At 39.3% G+C, this 22,050-nt stretch overlaps 1 protein-coding gene across 3 annotated transcripts in view; it reads right to left on the minus strand.

Annotated features, from left to right (window-relative positions):
- SLC9A9 (solute carrier family 9 member A9) overlaps nt 1-22,050 on the minus strand; it is a 531,610-nt gene that overhangs the window by 196,534 nt on the left and 313,026 nt on the right. For all 3 annotated transcript variants that reach the window (XM_079101085.1, XM_079101084.1, XM_079101086.1), the window contains exons 10-11: nt 18,101-18,214; nt 16,374-16,485 (exon numbers count right to left, since the gene is read on the minus strand). In XM_079101085.1, coding sequence (XP_078957211.1) covers nt 16,374-16,485; nt 18,101-18,214 — 226 coding nt within the window. The remainder of the gene's footprint in view (nt 1-16,373; nt 16,486-18,100; nt 18,215-22,050) is intronic.

Raw genomic sequence — 22,050 nt, forward strand, 5'->3', positions numbered from 1 at the left:
CATGGAAGGGAAGCCAACAGACTGTTTTCAGTGGCAAAACCTGCATTCAAAAATAAATGAAGTTTTCTGGAAACTGAGTCTGTGTGAGACAAGCAGAACTTTCTTTTCTTATCTCTCTTCCTGAATTTGAATCATTTAAGCATAAGGCTACTGAGAAAGACTGAAACATAACTTCAGTCTATTTTTATATCAAATGAAGTCTGTTTTTGGAAGCCCTGGGCAGTCAGGAAGGGTAACTGTAAATAGGATTAGCTCTGTTGCAACTCTGAAGTCAACATGCAAGGGTGCCTCTGGCTCAGGAAGTTTCTTTTTATGTAGGCATGATAGATGTGGTAGTAAACTGTGGAATAATCCTTACTACGAGTGGAAATCTGCAAGAGAAGGTTTCAAGAGAAAGGCTAATAGAGATCAAAACAAAGGTAACATTCTGTGAGCCATGTGTAACTTAGGGCCAGGTTGTGTTTCTAAGGTCAACTTAAAAGTTTTCTGTTTAGACCATTTGCCTCCCTGCTCCCAAGGAAATGTGTGGCAGTCTGGAAGACTTTGGGTTGTCTAGAAATGTGGGGAGATGAAGGTGTTATTGTTATCTAGGGGTAAAGGCCAGAGATGTATGTGACAGCTTCCATAGTAAAGAATTATCTGGTCTCAAATACGAATATTTGCTGGGTTATCTAGGGTTGCTTTTTTCCTTAAGAGTAGAGTTATAAATGATAGCAATATTCCTATTGCACAGGGTTCTTTTGGCAAAGGTGATTATTTTGTCCACCAAAACCAATTCATATAGGGTTTATATAGTTATGCTATAACTGCATGAACTATATTTTCTAGCATCTCTTGCATCTAGATAATTATCATAGGGTTCATCAATGAACTGAGAGCAGAACAGATGTGTGTCACTTCTGGCCCAGGGTTTTTAAAAAGCAGTTTTTCCTACCCCTGACTCTATTTCCCTTCCCACCAGCTGGACATAAATCATGAAGTGGTTCCTCAAACTTTAGCCACATCAAAATCATCTAGAGGACTTACTCAAACTTCAGATCACCAGGTCCCACTGGTGGAGCATCTGACTGATTCAGGAGGTCTGTGGTAGGCCTGAGAATGTGCATTCCTCACCAGTTGCCAAGGGATGCTTGGTCCATGGAATCCCTCTAGAATGCTTGTCTAAGGGGATTAAAAAGTCATAGGATGGAAGACACTTGATGATATCTGAATCCCATCTGGAGAAGAGGCACCCTCCATGTTAACATCAATCCTGGCTTGTGACATGAGAGAGAAAGGAATCACTACAACAGTAATTCCACCACTGACTTCGGGAGTCTTTGTGCCACAGCCGCGTAGGCTACTCTGAAAGTTCTGTCCTGTGCCCTATATCTGTATTCCCACAGAATATTTTTTATCATCTGAGGAAATCAGGACAGGAAGAGAGGAAATGACGTGGCCAAAAATACACAGTGAATGTTACAGCTAGCCACGAAACCTGTGTCTCACTCCCGATTGAACATTTAATCAATAACAAAGATCAAAAATCATGGTTCTGGTAAGAATTCGAGTTATTTAAGATGCTTTGGAAAGAGACTTCCTGGCAGAGTCAGCGGGAGCCTGGGAGGTGGTTGGTACTGGGCAGCTTGCTCGCTCACAGGGGTTTGGTTGGTCCGTGAAGGACGTGGTTCACCAGTGTTTAAATCTTCTCAATATGTTGCACTGAAGCTGAAAATTTCCAAATGGGCTGTGGAGATTTAGCACAAGGCCTTTTTAAGTGTAGCTGCTTTTTGCTCGTTTGCGCATATAACTCATTGGAGGAAATCTTATTGACTTCTTTTGAACTCTATCTATAGAACCTGAGGAGAGAATTAGAGGGATTTGTGCCTGGCACCGATAGATTAATTTTTTGATGTTGGTTTGCTTATGTTGATAGTTTTCTAGGATTTTGCTGAAACAAGCAAGCAGTTAGTAAGTAAATTCAGGAAGAAAAGAAGATGAAAAAAATTATGTAGTCCATTTGTTTCCCTGTGTGGTCAAATTATTTGGTTATAACTATTAATCAGTTATTTATTCCTTCCGGACATCCTGAAAAATCTAAGTGTACATGGAAATTTCCTGAATCAAGTGATAAAATTGTTTATTTTCCTGTGTCCTTCTGGGACCTTCTTAAACCGAGGGAGTGGTGATGAAGATTCTGGAATGTTGCCTTTGGCTCTTGAGTGTGTCAGAGGCTGCAGGGTCTCATTGGCCAAATGCAGGATAGTTCAGCCACCTCCAAGATCTTGTCACTTTCTCACACACAGTAAATATCAAAATAGATTGTGACATTTTGCATGTGTCCGCTTGCCACGTGGCCGAGGGCATACACAATGTATTTTCTTGCAAAAACTGGCACTTTGATTTTGGACTCTTGGGTTCAGGGGTCAATGCTGGGAGTCAGTCTCTGCTGGGATCAAAGGCAGAATCTGACCAACTGTCCCTCCAAGAGGGCGGGAGGGAAGGGGAGCCACCCAGCAGCTGCACTCAGGTTCCACCTGAGACCGTGTCCTCCGCAGGGATGTCCCAGTCAACCCTCCTTGGGAATGAAGGCCTTGGTCTCTCAGAGGACGTTTTCCTGAGAGCAGGTGTGAGTTTCTAGGAGCCCAATCTCTGTGAAAGCCCTAAGAGCAGGGTTGTCACCCGTGTGGCCCTTCTCTACATTACCTAGTGTGGTTTCCAACACGGCCGTCTAAGGCGAATATGATGATCCCTGACCCACGACATAGGGAGCGGTGGTTTGGAAAGGGCTCAGCCTGCTTCAAAGCCTGAGTTCCTTGCTCTGAGCAAACAGGAGTCCCTATTTAAAACATGATGGGGTGCGTCAAACGGCAAAACCTAATCTGTGGCATAAAAATGCAAGATCAAGTAATTTTTCTTGTGAATTTATTTTGGAGCTAAGTGAAGAAGAATGATAATGTTTTTGATTTAGCAACGGGAACAAACAATGGCAGGGAGTGGCCCCTGTTCCAAGGCGTTTCTCAGATGTTCTCAGTTCCTCATGATCGTATAACCACTTCGCAGCGTTGGCAACTCTGAGGACCTAGTGGGCGCTGTCACGTGGGTCTGCTAGGCCAGTCTGCTGTGTCACCGCAATGCTACACCTGGCGACCCGTTATCCAAGAGGGCTTTTCCATGACTGCTTGACACACTGGTGAAAACATTTTTGTGGCTCATTTCCTGTATAAGCTGATTAACCCTGCCCCATTTAAACACCTCAAAGAGCCATTCTAGTCCCTGCGCACGGATGCCTGCCTCGGGCCTCTGTGGTTGGTACCTGAGAGAGATGGGGGCGTGGCGGAGGTTCATGTTCTCTACCGGAGAACCGTTTCGGCTCTGTGCCCATGAGCTGGTGAGCAGCCTCGTACTAGTAAGGAAGAGACAGTGTCCCCATTAATCACACAAGATATGCCCAGGGCAGGTAGGAGATGTAGCTTGGGAGGGTGAGAGAATACCACATTCTGGGCAAAAGAGCAGCCAAGACAGAGGTGTGGGCAATAAATTCTGGACCACAAGATGGTATCACATGGGCTATCTTTTTCCTAGAATCATGATCAAGGGAAGAAGAAGGGGAGAATACATTTCTTGGACTCAGATTCTCACGTAGCCTTTGCAATATGCATTTAAAGAAATCTTCCTGAACCTAACAATGATTTAAGTCTGATTCTTTCATTCAAGTCATTTGCAATTTTTTTTAGTAGGAAATACATTCCCCTGACCCAGACAAAGCAAAGATTTGAAAAATATTCTTAAATCCACATACTACTTTTGAGGAAGTGTTACGCATGTTTACTGCCATCAGCTCACTTTCAGGGAAGAGTTTTGAGCCAGATGTGAGTAGGTTTTCTTTTTTGATCTTTTGTTTTAAAGTTACTGTTGTTGATCTCACACCTGTGTGGGTGGGTAAACCTGGTCTTAGAACTGCCCATAGGAGCAATTCTGAACAGAAAGTTCACAGCACTAATAGAATGGGAATGGATGAAACATAAGTGGCAATATGAGTGAAACGTGCCATTCTGATTGGTTAGTCAATGTTGCATGTCACTTATTCGTTCACCTATTAACCACCCAATACTTGTGGAAGGCTATTCAGCTTCAACCTGTGAGGTGGGGGCTGAGGCATAAAGAGAGGCCTTTTGTCCTCACAAAGCTCCCAGCCTACAGGGAATCTAGGCAGGCAAACTGGAAATCATGGCAGAGTGTGATGTCCACCAGGAGGGGAGACGTAATGGGTGCCATGGAAACAGAAGAGGGACATCCACTCAGACTTGAGGAATTACAAAGGCTTCCAATAGGAAGGGAGTTCTAAGCTGAGATCTGAAGGATATGAAGAATTACTGACTAAGAGAGTGGAAGTGGGTGGCCGAGGTAAGGGTCCCAGGCAGAGGGACAGCCTTAGTGGGAAGGGGGAAGGACCTCTCAGCATGCTGAAGGAACTGAAGAAATCCGATACCTGGACAAACAGGGCGCTGCTGACCAGAGGGCGAAGGGAAGAACAAGAGCCAGGACTGGCATCTAGGAGGGTCTGAAGCAGAAGAGTGAGGTGGAAGGAGGGACGGAAGAGACAGGCTCGGAACAGAAGCATGAATTGTGAATACGTTCTGAGACATTTTTCCTCTCGAACTCTCACACGCCCTTGAATTACCTGGAGATCTTGTTACGATGCAGATTTGAATTCAGGATTTCTAATGAGCTCCCAAGGGTTCAGCCAGAGCTGCCCATCTGAGGACCACTCTTCTGGGTATCCAGGATCAAGAGGGCTAGAAGTGTCCCTTTTCCATGGCTGGTAATAGTTGTGGGACAGTCCTCTTGGGTTAATGGAGTTCCAGTTGCCTGGGAGAAACCATGGACACAGACTCTTGTTTGTAGGCATGGTTGAAACAAAGTCCTTCTTTATGCTTCACTTGCATCTTCCTTCCTTCTCATTCCATTGGTGTTCTCTTCTGACTGTCACTGATGTAGCTAGATCAGGACACGTTTGAGTCAAAGCCTCAAGTTGGATTCTGATTATGGTTTGATGGGTGTCTCACCAAAATAACTCAGGGAAAGAGGTCTCCACCTTGGCAGTGGTTCCTAAGCTGTCCTTCCAGAGAACACTGGTGTTGCATGCGCTGAAGAACATAATGTTCCACCAAACTTGAACAGAACTGGCCGACTTTTCACAACTGAGAGCAGACCATAAATGCCAGTGGAAGCGTTTCCTTCAAGGTTTTCTTCCAGGTCTTTCTCTTCTTCCTTTGGCACTGACATCTATTTGAGTGCAAGTGGACAATGGGATAAGCTGTGGATATTAGCAGCAAAGATGCAAAGTGTGGTGCTCTTGCTTTAATGTGTGAGTTCCCAGACTGCATTCCATATAAATCTGTGCCCTGGGCTCATGTTTTCCTAGTTATGGAAGGAGACACATCTGTGTTTCAGGTCTTCTTCAAAGTGCAGCAGAAATGGATGAGTTCAGGCAGCAGGGTTCTTTGGCATTTCTTCTGGCTCCTCCACCTGCCCAGGTGGCTCTCTGCCTCCCTCCTGGACTGAACGGCAAAGCAGCCCTGCATTGTCTTCCTAGGCCTGGGCTCCACAGTTTCCAAGTCACACGGTGTCAGGAGGGCTGCCAGGACTCAATTAGGCTTGGCACTTCCCCTCCTCCTAGCAACTCCTGGCTCTTATTTAGTTTTAAATTAAATAAAAATTGCAGCACATGGGTTTGAATTAAAACAGGAGGACTGATCTTTGTAATATGCACCACATCAATAGGGAAGCTAATTTGTGTGAAGCACATCTCCTCCTTTAATTTAAACCACGGAGCTCTGCCTCTTTGGTTTCAAGGGAGCTGAGAGCTGGGGCGGGGCTGCTCAGGCCTCGCATTAACAAGGACTTTGCTGGGGAGCAACCGGAACAGTTTCAGGGGAGCTCAGTATTCCTCTTAAGCCCTTTGTGCTGGGTGTCACACGATACACCAGAGCAGTCACAGCCTCCGGGCCTTGAATTTAAAGAAGGTCTTAAAAGTGTCGCAGGCTAAACTTCCCCGATGGACTCTTAACTGCATCTAAGTTACCAAGAACAGAATTTGCATTATTAAAATTTTTTCAAGACAGAGAAGACAGAAGGACAAACTCCTTAGCTGGGCACCTATTCCTCATTTTAATGTTCCAAGGCTTCTTGTGTGTAGATTACTAGTCAAAACAAAATAAATTGGACAGGGTTTATGCCAGGTGAGAAATTCAATCCAGGCCCAACAGCTGCTTCATTCAGTCTAGCTGGCTCTGGAGGGGGAAGGACAGACGTGGGAACAGGGTGGCAGAGGCTGTGGGTCATCCATGAACAATGTGGTCATTACTCAGAAACGTTGCTGAATTGGGGATGTTTACACAGCAAGCCCTTGTTTCAATACTCAGTGAAGGCCCTCTGGGTACCAGGAGATGAGTAAGAAACAATAGGATTCCTTCTCCAGGTGCATTCAGATTTGGTGGCAGGTCCAACTCAGGTTTTATGGGGCCTGAGGCTTATTCATTTCATGGTCTTCTTTAGGAAAACCGAATATAAAAATGTGAGCATGCTCATTAGAACTCCAGGGCCTCTACCAAGATCTTGAAGAGGTGATACAAATAGAAGCTTAAGTTCATTAAGCTCACACGTGATCTACCTCCACCTTACCATGCTTGTTTCCTGCCCAGGGCCAGCAAGGCATACAAAAAGGGAGGGTGAAGATAATAGAAAAAGACTGATGAAATGGCAGGTGTTAGGTTGGGGAGGTAGCTCAGTTGGTAGAGTGCTTGCCTCGTAAGCACAAGGCCCTGGGTTCAATCCCCAGCACTACCAAAACAACAACAAAAAAAAGTGGCAAGTGTCGTTACTTGACTATCTCTACCTCTCACTGGGTGACGAAACACACTCTAATGCATGATTAACATTAGGCTATATTTTGAAGAAAAGATTCTTAAAGGTGTCAGCTGGTATTACTCTCACACACCCACCAAAAGCTGGATGGTATATTGTTTGACCTGCTTTGTAAACCTCTCCTGTGGCTTAAGTTATCTTAAATTGACCCTTTAAATCCTTTGTTTCCTGGAAACTTACTTAAAACTGTAGGTTCTGACTGAGGTACAGCTATCAGAATTCATGCAGAAAATCAAAGCTGAGTCTGGAGCACTCTTTTGTAGAAAAATATCACCCTGTGTGTGGGGAACTCACTTGATACTTCTGATAGGGCCAGTGGGAGCTTCAGCATGTGGCTGGGAGGAGGGTCACCCATGTGTTGAGTTTGTTATGGACTAGGAGGAGGCCAAGTTTGCAAGAGGGACATGGTAGACATGCTGGGGTCGGCTTCGGCTAGGAAGGACATGGTTTTAATTTAACTTTTGTTCTCATGACCTTGAGGGTAAATCTAAGGTAGTATCAGGTAGATGAAAAGGTCCTAAATTTGAAATCGGGAGGTCTGGGCTCAATTTACAATTTCATGTCTAATTGGTTAAGATATTGTAAGCGAGATACCCAATCTCTTCATGTCTGTCTGTCTGTCTGTCTGTCTGTCTGTCTGTCTCTCTCTCTCTCTTTCTAAATCTTCAAAAAGGGACCAGTAATGGATTCTAGGTGGGCCAAATAGGAAGTGCCAGGAATCTGTCTCCCTGCCTAGACAACAGTTATACTGGTAGAATTTCTTTTGTAGTCTATTGAAGATTTGCAACTTCAGTGGAAGGCTTGGACAGTAAATTGTGGTTCGTTTTGGACAGTTCCTGCTTTTAGTACAGTAGCAACTGCCCATCACAGGGGCGGGCAGTTACATATGTATTCCTGAAGCTGCTTGCAAACTCCTTGCCGGCGTCAAGGTGGGCACAAAGACCCTGTCCTCCAGGTGTCAGGGATTGGAGCTCTGATCAGTGATGCTGGTTCTGATCACAAAGCTGCTGACAAAGAGGTCACTGGCCATTGTTGTTGGACCTCCCCCCTTGTTGCTGGCACCTGCCTCTCTAATTGAAGTGACTTCCAGGAGATTTAAAGGCCAGTGCTATTGTTATTTCCCGTATGTTCATTTTGCTCTTTTCTCCATTTTGGAAACCAGACATTAAAGATCAGAACATTTAAAAAAAACTGCATATAGAGGAAAAATTAAAAAGTCAAGGAAAGCCCATCGGCTCACAAAGACCCTAGAAGACATTAAGTTTGTACCTTAAACTGCTTTACGTGATTTAAGAAACTGTCCATGAAAGAAAACAAAACCAAACAAAACTGGTGGCAGATATACTGAGCAACAACTGTAAAACAACTGTCTTAAAGATTCCAAAGCAATGAAATATGTGAAGAAAGTCCAGAAATTGATTTTGAGCAAGATATAAATATCAACAGGGAGATTAAAAAAAACACAGAAATCAAAATAGAATTCTGGAGCTGAAAAGTACAATAACTGAAATAAAAAATTCACTAAAGGGATTCAAATGTAGATGGGGGGCAGGCAGAAGAAAGAGTCAATGAACTTGAAGAGAAAATAATGGAAATTTTTGAATCTAAGAAATAGGAAGAAAAAAGATGGAAGAAAATTGAACAGAACCTAGGGAACCTATAGAATCACCAAGCAGAAAGGGTCAAAGATCATTTATGAAGAAACAATGGCTGAAAACTTCCCATTCACATCTGATGAAAGACATGAATATAAACATCCAAGAAGCTCTGTGAATTTGAAGTAAGATGAACTCCAGGAGAGGCAGAACAAAACACATCATAATTAACTTTTTCTTTTGCTTTTTTGTGCTGGGAATTGAACCTAGGGGTATTTTACTACTGAACTAAATCCCAGTCCTTTTTATTTTGAAACAGGGTCTTGCTAAATTGCTAAGACTGGCCGCAAACTTGTGTTTCTCCTGCTTCAGCCTCCTGAGTTGCTGGATTATAGGAGTGTGCCACCATGGTCAACTTAATTAAACTTTGAAAGACAAAGACAGGAAGAGAATCTTCAAAGCTATAAGACAGAAGTAACTCATCATATACAATAAACTTCAGTAAGATTATCAGCAGATTGCTCATCAGAAACTTTGAAGGCCTGAAGGCAGTGGATCTCTATGTTTATTCAAAGTGCTAAAATGTTCAAGGAAGTTCTATATTGGGAAATGAGAGGATACTAGATAGTAACTTGAAACAATATGAAGAAATAGAGATCTTCCCCCCACACACTTTTTGTGGTAGTGGGGATTGAACCCAGGAGTACTTTACCACTGAGTTATATCCCCAGTCCTTTTTAAGTTTTTATTTTTTTAATTTTTTTTTATTTTGAGTCATGATCTCACTGAGTTGACCAGGCTGGCCTACAATTTACAATCCTTCTCCCTTGGCCTCCTGAGTATCTGGGAATATAGGTGTGTGCCACCATGCCTGTCTAGAAATAGGATACCATGTATTTATCTCTTAAATCACATGGACAATTTACAAGTTAGTATCATTACATGATTTGTAACTTTGGTTTTTGAGTCTTTATGTGATTTAAGAGATAAATACATTACAAAACAATGACAAGTCTAAAAGCCAGTATTATTATAACTTTTGTTTGCACATTTGTTTTCTATAAATTTAAGAGACTAACACATGTGAAAGAATTATTAGTTTGTATCTTTAAGGAACACTGTGAAAAATGTGTAATTTTGTAATATCAACAACCAAAAAGGGTAGTGATAGAGTTGTAAAGAGGCAGAACTTTTATGTTATTGTTGTAGCTGGCATAAATTCAAATTGGAATGTAATAAATTTGAAATTTTAAATGTAAGCTCCACAGTAGCTATGAAGAAAAATAGCTATAGAATATACACAAAAGGAAAGGAAGTAGTAGTGGTAAAAAAATCAACTAAGAAAAAAGAGGAAAATAATGAATAAAATAATATAGAAAAATGACAGAAGTCCTTCCTTATCAATAATTACTTTAAATGCAACTGTACTAAACTTTCCAATCATAATTGGCAAAGTAGATAAAAAAAATATCCAAATGTAGGCTGTCTACAGGATCCAAAGACACTATTTGATTGAAAATAAAAGTATGGAAAAATTTATTCTATCCAAATGGTAATCAAAAGAGAGAAGGGGTGGCTATACTAGTATCAGAAAAAATATATTTTAAATCAAACAAGTTTACAAATTTCTTTTTTAAAAAAGAAGGACATCCCATATTAATAAAAGGTTCAGTGCCAGAAGATAATAACAGCTACAGACATTCACACACCTAATAACAGAGCATCAAAATATACAAGCAAAGTCTGACAGAATTGAAGGGAGAAATAGATAGTACCACAATAACAGAGACTGCAATACCCTACTCCCAGTAATGAATAGGACAGGCAGACAGAAGATAAAGAGAGGGCTTAATACATTAAACCTACTAGGTCCAACAGAAGGATACAGAGTACTCTACCCAACAACAGCAGCATATGCTCTGTCCTCAAGTGCATGCAGGGCATTTTCAAGGATAGACCATCTGTTAGATCACAAAATAAAACTCAATAGATTTGAAAAGATATAAATCATATGAAGCATTTTCTCTAATCACAATGGGATGAAGTTAGAAATCAAACACAGAAGTAAAATTGGAAAATTCACAAATTTGTAGAAATTAAACAACCAATGGATCAAACATGAAATAAGAAGAAAAACTAGAATGAAATGAATGAACAAAAAAGAATGAATTGAATGAAAAGAAATGAATGAAAATCAAAACACAATATAACAAAACTTTGGGACATAGCAAAAATGATGTAAAGGGGGAAGTTTATACCTATAAACAAATTAAAAAGCAATAAATATCTCAAATCCACAGCCTAACTTTACAATTTAAGGAACTGGAAAAAACAGAACAAAACAAAACAAGAACAAACTAATCCTAAAGCAACCAGAAGGAAGTTAATAATAGGTTGGAACAGAGATACATGAAATAGAGAATAGAAAAATTATAGAGAAAAATCAATGAAGCCAAAAGTTGGTTCTTTGAAAAAGTCAACAAAATTGTCAAACTTTTAGCTAGATGAACTAAGAAACCAAAGAAAAATCCTGGATTACTAAAATAAGAAATGGAAATTGGGACATTATTAACCATTCTAGAAACAACAACAACAACAACAAAACAGAAAAATTAAAAGAGTTCTATAACGAACTCTATATTAACAAATTAGATAATGTAAATGAAATGAATAAACTCCTAGGGAAACAAAACTTACAAAAACTAAAGCATGAAGAAATAGAAAATCTAAATAGAACTACCACTGTTAAGAAGACTAACTCAGTAATAAAAAATCTTTTTACAAATGAAAGCTCTGGCCCTGGATGACTTCATGGGTGAATTGTACCAAACATTTATTTTTTTTTTATATTCACTTATTTTTTTTTGGTACTGGGGTTTAAACCCTGGGGTGCTCTACCATTGAGCTATATCCCCAACCCTTTTTCAAATGTTTATTTTGGGACAGGGTCTCACTAGGTTGCCCATGCTGGTCTCAAACTTGCAATCCTCCTACCTCAGCCTTCTGAGTTGCTGGGATTATAGTTGTAAGTCATTGCACCTGGTTTGTGCCAAACATTTAAAGAACAACTAATACTAATCCTTCAAAAACTTTTCCAAATATTGGAGAAGGGAAATCAACTCATTCTAAAAGGTTATAATTACAACCATACCAAAGCCAAAGACACTACAAGAAAACCATGGACCAATATCCTTTATGAACATTGATATGAGAATCCTCAACAAAATAATAGCAAATCAAATTCAGTACACAGTAAAAGGAAGACACATCAGGCCCAAGTGAGATTTATTCCTGGAATGCAAAGATGGTTTGGTACCAAAAAAAAAAAAAAAAAAAAATCAATCCATGTAACAAACCATATTAACAGAATGAAGGTGGAAAAATATATATAATTTTTTTCATTTGACAAAATTCAACTATTTTTTATGACTGCCCACCCTGCCAAAATTAAAGCTCAACAAACTAGGAATAGAAGGAAACTGTCTCACCATAATAAGAGTCTTGTATGAAAAATCTATAGCAAATATCATACTCAATGATGAAAAACTGAAAGCGTTTCCTGTAAGATCAGGACTAGGTAAGGATGTCCATTCTTATCACTTCTATTCAACATAGTACTCCAAATTCTATTCTGAACAATTAGGTAAGAAAAAGATATATAAGGATTTGAATTGGAAAGGAAGAAGTAAAACAGTCTGTATTCACAGATGATATGATTTTATATGTGAGAACCCTATAGATCTCACACACACATCATACTGTTAGAGGTAATAAATAAATTCAGCAAAGTTGCAGGGTACAGAATTAACACAGACAAATCAGTTATACTAACAACGAACAATCTGAAAAGGAAATTATAAAAGTAGTTCCACTTACGAGAGCAAACGAATAAAATATTTAGGAATTAACCAAGTAGTTGGAAGACTGGTACAATGAGAAGTCCAAAACACTGCTGATGGAAATTCAAGAAGACAGAAATGAATGGAAATGTTTCTCACAATTGTGGATTATTAGATTTAATAATATTAAGTTGTTAATATTACCCAGTACACCCCCAACCAAAATCCAAATGCTTTTTTTTTCTTTTTGTAGGACTGGGGATTGAACCCAGAGTGCTCATTAACTACATTCCTGTTCTTTTTATTTTTTACTTTGAGACAGGGTCTTGCTAAGTTGAAAAGGTTGACCTCATACCCATGGTCTTCCTGCCTCAATCTCCCCAGTCACTGGATCAATGACTTAAAATATATTTTTAAATTTTTCAAACATAGAAAATTCATATAGAATCTCAAGGGATCACCAATAACCAAAACAGTCTTGAGAAAAGATGAACAAAGTTGGAACAAAGTTCGAACCTTACTGCAAAGCTACAGTAGTCAAAACAGTGTGGCACAAAGACAGACATATGAACAACATGAAATAGACTTGAGAGAACAGAAACGAACCCTTATATAGATGGCAAAATAATTTTTGACAAGGTTGCCAAGACCAGTCATGAGGAAATGACAGTCTTTCAACACACGATTCAGGGAAAACTAGAAAACCACATGCAAAAGAATCAGATTGGATCCCTACATTATACCGTATACAAAAATTAACTCAAAATGAACTAAAGACCTTAGTTAAAGCTAAAGTATAAAATTTTTAGAAGACAACATAGGACAAAAACTTCACATTGGAGTTTTATTTATTTATTATTATTATTATTATTTGTAAATAGTGCCTCACTGTGTTGCCCAGGCTGGTTGTGGAGAACTCCTGAGCTGAAGGGATCCTCCTGCCTCAGCCTCTCTAGTGGTGGGGTTACAGGTACACACACTGAACCTGGAACACGGTATTGGATTTGGCAACGATTTCTTGAATACAATGCCAAAGGCACGGGTAACAAAAGAAAGATAGACAAATCAGACTTCATGAAAATTGTAGAAATACTGTGTATCAGAAGACAATACAAACAAGTAAAAACAGCAAGAAGAGTAACTGGGAGGCAATATTTATAAATAACCTATCTGATAAAGGACTAGTGTCTAGGAAACAGAGAAAACCTAAAACTCAATAATAAACAGACAAAAGACATGATTTTAGAATGGACATAAGATTGACATTTCTCCAAAGAAGATATACAAATGGCCCAAATCCATGGAAAACCGCTCAACATGACTAACAATTGAGTAAATGGCGTCAAAACAACATGCTATCATCTCATACCCATTAGTATGGCTACTGTTTAAAAAAAAAAAAAAAACAAAACAGAAAATAAATGTTGGTGAGGATGTAGACAATTAGAACACCTGTGCACTATTAGTAGAAATGCCAAATGGGACAGCCACTTCGGAATACAATATAGCAGTTTCTCAGAGTAAGAACAGACAGAATCACTGCATGATCCAGCAGTTCCACTTCTGGATGTACATAAAAAAGAACTGATGGCAAGTCTCAAAGACATATTTGTGCACCCATGTTCACTGCAGGATTTATCACAAGAGCTAAAATATGGAAGTAACCCTAGCATCATCGATGGATGAATGGACAGGCAGGGTCTTTTATAAACACACAGAGGAATATTATTCAGCCTTTAAAAGGAAAGGAATTCTACAATATGATACAACAAAGATAAACTCTGAGGACATTATAAGAAGCCTGCCACAAAAAGACAAATACTATATGATTCCACTTAAATGAGGCAGCTAGGGTAGTCAAAATCAAAGATGGAAAGGAGAAAGGTGGTTGCCAAGGACTTGGAGGAGGGGGAGCAAAGAGTTATTGTTTAATGGGTACAGAGATTCCATTTTAGGAGATGGAGAGAGTATCAGGATGATGGTGGCGGTGGCCACACAACTGTGTGAATGAATTTATTGACACTGGACTGCACACTTACAGATGGTTAAGACAGTAAATTTTAGGTTATGTATTGCAACCAATAAAATATTTTTGAAAGAGAGAGAACACTAATGCCTATCCTACTGTGTACTGGTTGAATCTCAAACTGGGGCCCATGTAAGCTCTTGGGAAGGTAAAAGTGACTTTTGAGTGACAACATCTCTTTTTCCATTACGTAACTCTCTAACATTGCCATGTCTGCATTTGAAAGCTGAGAGAGCTGTTTAGTGGAAATTCCAATGTTCTTTCTACCCTACCAAGAATACTATCAATGTTATTAACATTTAATAAGATGACTATTAAAATATGAAGAACCCAAGCTTTTTGTTGTTCAGATTCATTTTAATGTGAAAAGTGTATAAGACAAAAATGTAGTCAGATTCCTAGAAAGAGACCCACCTTAACCCACGGTGACTCCAACCATTGCATTTATAAGCTGCTAAATTGCTAACGGTGCCTCAATGCCAAACTAATGACATGAAGGCTCAATGTGAAAGACAATGGTTGACATTCTCTGGACAGCAATGTCACGTGTAGGTAGGTGTCCTGAACATGGAGTATGCTGGTCTTTTTAACCAAGAGAATAAGCTGATTGGCATTCCCGTGGATTAAACTAATAACATCCACCCCATCAATGTGATGGGGTTCTTGTTTTCCTTCTAGGGGGCAAGAATGGTTTGGAGTAGGGGTAGAGAGTAAATATTTTAGGTCTTCCAAAACATATAGTCTGTGGTGCAACTACTCGACTCTCCTCCCATAATGCAAAAATAGCTTTAGGCACTATGTAAACAGCGGGGTGCAGCTAAGTTACAACTTCATTAACAAAATAGGCATGGACCGGATTGATCTCACAGTTTGCTAACCTCTGCTTTGGATTATCAAAAAGTCACCATCAAATTATGGGTCTCTTCTCACAACCCTTGGCTGTACTCCCCATATTGCTGACTTCTATCCGTTTTTATTGAAGTTCTAATCCTATGTTAAGCCATTTTAGAAGGTGCCAAAGCCTGGAGAAACGATCAAGCCAGGTGGCCATTTAAGCCGACACTTCACCTCCCAACACGATTATCTACAACCTCACGTTATTCTTAAAACATCTTTGTCAAAGAAAAAAAAAGCAATGTTGAAAACAAAATCCAAGTTTTGAAAATAAACTGCTATTGTCCAGAGTAAAGTTATGGATATTTTGATGGGAAGGATAAATGCTTTCCAGATCCTAGTAATGCTTTGCAAAAATGCAACCTGATCCTAGCCTTCAATTTGTAAGTGATCAAATTTATCTCTTGCTTTTCCACAATAGAAGTCAACTCATTGCTGAAGGTAGGTGTCCTGAACATGGAGTATGCTGGTCTTTTTAACGAAGAGAATTAGCTGATTGGCATTCCTATGTATTAAACTAATAACATCCACCCCATCAATGTGATGTTGTTTTAAGCCAAAGATCACTTAGCACACATCTCATCTTCTTTCTGAAAGAAGACTGATGGGTGGAAAACATATTGGATAGAAAGGAACCTCAGTCTCCAGAGTTGGTCAGCAGGCAGCAGATGCGTCTGGTTTGCGTTCTTGTGGAGGGCGCCTTTGGGTGTGGTTTCAGTGATTATGACATAGGCTCCTTGGGAGCAGAGACCTTGCTGGCTCATCAACCAGTGCGCGGAACTGCTGTTGTGCATCTGCCAAGTGCTCAGTTCACATCTATTTCCCCAACTTATAACAGAGGAGACTTAGATCCAATTTGCTTTTGTGGTAGTCATGAGAAGTTTCTGGAACCCAGTACAGGGAAGGAGCAGGGATTCTCAGAAGTAAATTTAACATTGGACGAGGGTGGCACTGATCACAAACTATTTACCTGATCATGCAGTTGATAAAGGGTACAGTGAGGCAAAGGATCTTATGTTTCCCCATAAGGTCTCTCGGGCTCCTCGTGGCCTCCCACGTTCTGAAAAGCTGGGAGGGCAGCATCGCTAACACACAGTGCAGTTCACATACCTGAAAACATCATCATGTGCTGGAAGTTCCAGGGGATCTTCTGCTTCCGGCCCAGATTGAGGAGGAAGGAGAGGGGATATATGTTGCAGGCTCTAGCAACAAAAATTGCTAGCTGTAGACAAACACAAGGACACGTTGAGGAAAATGTCACTGTGACGAGGGGTTGACTCTGAGCTTAAAAGTTATGTTCTTAAGCTTCTCCATATTATGACCCAGAAAACAAAGATAAACATGTCAATTCATACACGTCCATCTTGCTTCCCAAATTCATCTTTCAATGTCAATTGCTTTCCAGAAATAATAGAGAACCCTGCCTTTCTTGGAATATATACTTGGTTTAAAATTGTTAACCCAATACCATTTCTGAAAATCACTGAATTTTCTCATCACATTTATGTTGCCAATGACTGACTCTCTCCTCAATTCTGCTGTAAAATGTGAGGCAGCGACAGTTCCTGGCATTATCTTCTCAAGCAGCACTTTGGAACGGGCACGTGTGCTTCTGCTCACGATTTCCATCTCACTTTCCTTCAGTTTATACACTCGTATCTAGCCAGTTTTGCTTACCTTTTTCTTTTAGTGGATTTAATTTTGAGAGGAAGTGCCTGTCTAAATATATAATACAAATGCTGCTTTAAGAAGCATTTTATTAAAATCAAGGTTGTAGAAGTAAAAAAAAAAAAAATCTATGAGAATCTTGGTGTATCCATCTCTTCTTTTTTGCTGTCTTTGACTCCATTCCTGGTAGTCTATTATAGTTTGCTCTCAATGGAGTAACGTTATTTGGGAAGAGGGAACTTACTCCTAAGATCCGGTTTTCAATAAAATCTAAGACATAAGAGAGAGTAAGGATCTGATGAAATTAGCATGGTGGACTAATTTGAGGGTTTGGCTGAACGCTCAGTGAAAGGAGATTGCGAGGTAAACGCAGGTGCTTAGTTGGAACAGGCCTTAAATGGAGGGTCAGCTCTCCGGGCTGTGAAGAGGGATCTACCAGTAATCCAAGGGGCATCTTCTCATTTTCCAAGTAGGAAGAAGGACAACAGCTGCTGACAGTCCTTGGGGACATTATTAGTGGCTCAGTGTCCCTTTGGACAGATATCTGTTCCCATTGGGAATGCTTCCTGCCCCAGGCCTAGGGATATGAAAGTCCTCTGCATTGAAGATAAAGTCTAGATTTTATCTCTCCTCTTGGGAAAGAAAAGGTGCTTTCTCACTGAAACAACTTTACATGTGCACAATATTTATACTGTTGAGAGTATACCTATCATGCAAATGTCATCAGTTCCTTCCTCTGTTTTTTTCCAAAGCCATCATTGAAAAAAATTTTTACTATCTTGCAATAGAAACATCCCCAAAGCTTAATAATCCTGCTTACCTTTTGATGTATGAATTCCAATTATATACATTTCCCATAAGAAATGTCTTGACATAACTTTTATGCAAATGATTTATAAATTTTTAGCTAAACATATTTGGAATACTTTAAAAATGCCATTCTCCCTTAGTTTTCCCCCTTTATTTCCCTCAGTATTTCCCCAACTTCTTATCCTGGAACCACAGGTATTTGATAAAGGCCCCAATTTGTGAGACTGTTTTTCTCTCCTGACTGGAAACTACACATCTGCCTGAGTTCGAGCGTGGCAGCAGACCTGAGGATGTACATTTAAAAGTCGCTAGTTGGCTCTCTTCTCTCATCACCCCATGTTTTGTATTTCAAAGGATACAAAGGCCCCCAGTATAAAAAGAGCATTAAAGATGTGGTTCTGGAAGGTGAACAGAGCCAGGCCCATGTAACAGAAGATGACGTTCTCAGCCAGAAAGTTCATAAATTCAAACAACTGAAAATCAAACAGAAACCAAAAAACATTAATTATCACTCAGGCTTCAGTCCACTTAATTTCTTGCATCTGTGCTTGATGGGCCGGTGGTCTCCTGCATCTGGAAAGCCATTCCTTTGGCCCTGGGTTCAGCCCCTTGGGGGCGAGTGGGCTCTACCAACTCTGTCAGGTCAACTGACTTACCTGGTCCGCTGCACAGTGACATAGGCCACAGGCATGTCCACATCCCATTCTTTACAACTGTAAGGCTACCAGAGGTACCTCAGGCAGCATTAACCAATATGATCCTGCCACAGAGTGATTCTTACTAAGATGGCAAAATAGTCTGTTAAAAAAACTGAAACCAAGTGAGTTACTTTGGGTGGACTGCAGTAAATGATGCAGGATTGTTTATTCCCTTCTATATAACATCCAGTAGATGTGCATGAAGAACCAAATTAAAAAGAAAAAAAGCTTAAACTAAATTACCCTCCTCAGGCAGACAAGAGAGACAAAACTTGCAAAATTTGGAACAAGGATGAACATCGATTATATTTTAACATGAGAACGATGAGTTTATTTCAAACCCCAGACAATGACACTCATTAAATTGACTGATGTAGGCATATCCATTAAATGTCTACAATTTTTAGCTGGTAAAAAGAAAATGATTAATCCCAGGGATCAGTTTATGCAGCAAGAACACAATAGATACATCAAGTTCAGTCAGAAGAATGGAGTAATAGCGGGCTATGCCCAGGGATGCTCCCGAGAGTTATTCTTAGACCATTAACTAAACAATCTAACTTGAACATGAAAAACGTTCTCCAGCTTCCATATGAGAAGTAAAAGGGAATTGTGTCCAGGGGCTACAACAAAAGCAGATTTGGAAGAGACTTTATTTTATGTTCCAGACTTTTCATTTGGAAGTTTCTGAAACTTCATTCCCGAACCTACATAAATCACGGTTAGGTAAACGTCTCTGGAGGCATTTCTCTTGACTTTTTAAGGACTCATTATTTTTTCATGTAATGTATTTACAGCCCCACAAATAATGCCCAATACCTGTTCCCTGACAGTTGACAGAAAGAAAAGTAGAATCTTGTCAGACATTATTTAAAACCAGTAATAGAAAGAAAGGATTAAAGAAAGACATCGCTCCTTCAGTACAAGATGGTCTTTCTGCAGAGAGAGCTGTTGTTAATTCTCCTGAGCGCTCTTTTTATATTCTAGGGTAAAATATAAACAAACATGCTACACAAATAGCCACAGAAAATGAAAACACGGGGAGAGGGGTAATCTTTTTCTACCTCACTATATCCCCACTTTTTCCAAAAGTGAGATTTGACCCTCATCTTACTCTGTCCTGGCTACCACAACAAAATGCTGTAGACTGGGTGATTAAAGTAACAGCTGTGTGTATGTCCCACACCTCTGGGGGCCGGGAAATCCAAGATCAAGATGCCAGCTTGCAAAGACCTGGCTTGCAAATGGCTACCTACCTGCTGTGTCCTCACAGAGATGAGAGATTATCTCTCTGCCTCTCTTCTAGACAATAAGGGTGCTAATTCAACTCACGAGGTCTCCACCATCATGATCTAACTACCTCCCAAAGTTCTCACCTCCAAATGGCCTCCCAGTGAGGATCAGAGATTTGACATACAAATTTGGGGGAGGGCACAAATATTCAATCCTTAGCAGCAACCTAGCTTTTAACATCAATAAACAAAGTCAAGTTTAAATTCACAGGGTTTCTCCTTCTATCCCCACCCAAGCATATTTTCCCTTAGAGGATATTTTGCCCCCTGGAGTCTACTCAGCCTCTTCCTAGTGATGACTTCCTGATATTCCTCAGGAGGGACTACTTGGTTCTCAGCCGCCTCTCTAGCTCAAATATGGAGCACGTAGTTTGGTTCAGAAGTGGGAGTGATACATGGAAAGCAAAGGAAATTCAATGAGGTCTTTGCAGGGAAAAGATTTTGAAGGACAAAGATGCCCATGTTCTCTTTGGATGAAAAATCAAAAGGACGCTCTCCAGGAAGCTTCTGCATTCTTCTTCTGATCATAGGGGCAATGACTGTTGGAGAGAGAAGCTGGGTCTTGGTAGCACTATTTAAGTACCTGTATTTGACTTACACCAAAGAAAAATCGCCTGTAGACTTTTGAATTAAAGAGACAAAGAAATCATTTTGATTTGAAGTAGAGGTCTATCATTTAGATCAAAATTCTCCTCTACAGTCCTGCACTCGTCTTTTGAAGATCTTTTCTACTCTGTCAGATTATAAACAGAAGGGCAGAGGGTCAACTTTTTATTTTTCCAGATAACAGCAGTCTATTTACTATATTGCCCACTATTCACCCCCTGCCCCACAATTTTAATCTATTTTTTACCTTAAAGAAAAAACATATGAGACAAATTAACTGTTCCTGTTAGTTGTAGAGATATGATGAGAATTTTTGCTATGTGCTTTACATGGGGGTCTTAAAGATTTGGTTTAGAGATTTGCTTCCTTTGGATAACTTAGGATTCTAATCTGATTTATTCACTCAGTTCACTGAAAACCAACACTGACAAACATTAGGAGTTAACTGTCTATGCATGTAATACAAAAATTCCATTGGAAGTTTTAATTGCTTCACATTCTAGCCAACATTTGGTTTTGTTGTTTTTCCAATTCACATGTGTACATTTTGACATTATTGTTTTAACTTAGGAATCATCCTGTCAATTTGCACAAAAATTGCCTACTGGTATTTTAGATGGAATTGCATTGAATTTGTAGACAAATTTGGATAAAATGTGCATCTTTCCAGTATTGAAATTCTGAATCCATGAACATTGTATATGCTCATCACTATTTTGATTTCCTTTAATTTCTCTTAACGACATGTGTATAAAGTTTTGTACGTTTTTAAATTTATTTCTAAGTGTTTGACACTGTTTACTGCAATTGTAAATAAAATCTTTTTCAAATTTCATTTTCTAATTGTTGCTATATTCAGAGATAGAATTGATTTTTAATGGATCTTGCATTTAGGACCTTATTAAATTTAATAATTCTCTGTTTATTGATTGATTCTTGGGATTTTCACAGTCACGTTGCTTTCAAATGAAGGTAGATTTTGTGTCTTCCTTTTTGGTAGCATTTTTTTGTATTTGTTTTTATTGTTTCAGATCTCTAGTATAGTGAAGAATGTAAGTGGTGATATGGGTTATCTTATTTTATTCTCTATCTCTAAAAAAGAAAAAAAAAACCACTTCCAATGTTTCTCTATTAAGTTCATAGAAACTCTTTAACAGATTATAGAAGTTTCTTCAATTCCTAGTGTATTAGGAACAGTCACATAAAAAAACAAGAATGTTAATTTTTGTCAAATACTCTTTCTTCACTTATTAGAATGATCACATATTTCATATTTTTTCTTTCATTCTTTAAAAGTAGTTCATTACCTTAGTTGATTTAAGTGCTAAAACAATCTTGCATTACTGCAATAAAACCTAATTGATCATGCTGTATTATCCTTTTTTCATATGCCACTGAATTTGATTTGATATGTGTTTAGAATTTGTGTGTTTATGTATTATGTAGTCCTTACCAGATTGTATTGTTAAACTTATGCAAGTATCACAAAATGGGTTTTCCTGCTTAAACACTGAGAATAATTCTAGGTTTGTAGTTTTCTTTGTAGAAAGATTTCTATTTATATACATAATTATTTTAATAGATACCCGTATGTTTTAGTTAGCTTTTAGTCACTGAGACCAAAAGACCTGACAAGAACAACTTAGAGGAGAAAGTTTATTTTGCCTTACAGTTTCAGAGATTCAGTTCACGGTCAGCTAACTCAGTATCTCT

The sequence above is a fragment of the Sciurus vulgaris genome (assembly GCF_902686455.1).
Source record: "Sciurus vulgaris genome assembly, chromosome: 10".
NCBI lineage: Eukaryota > Metazoa > Chordata > Mammalia > Rodentia > Sciuridae > Sciurus > Sciurus vulgaris.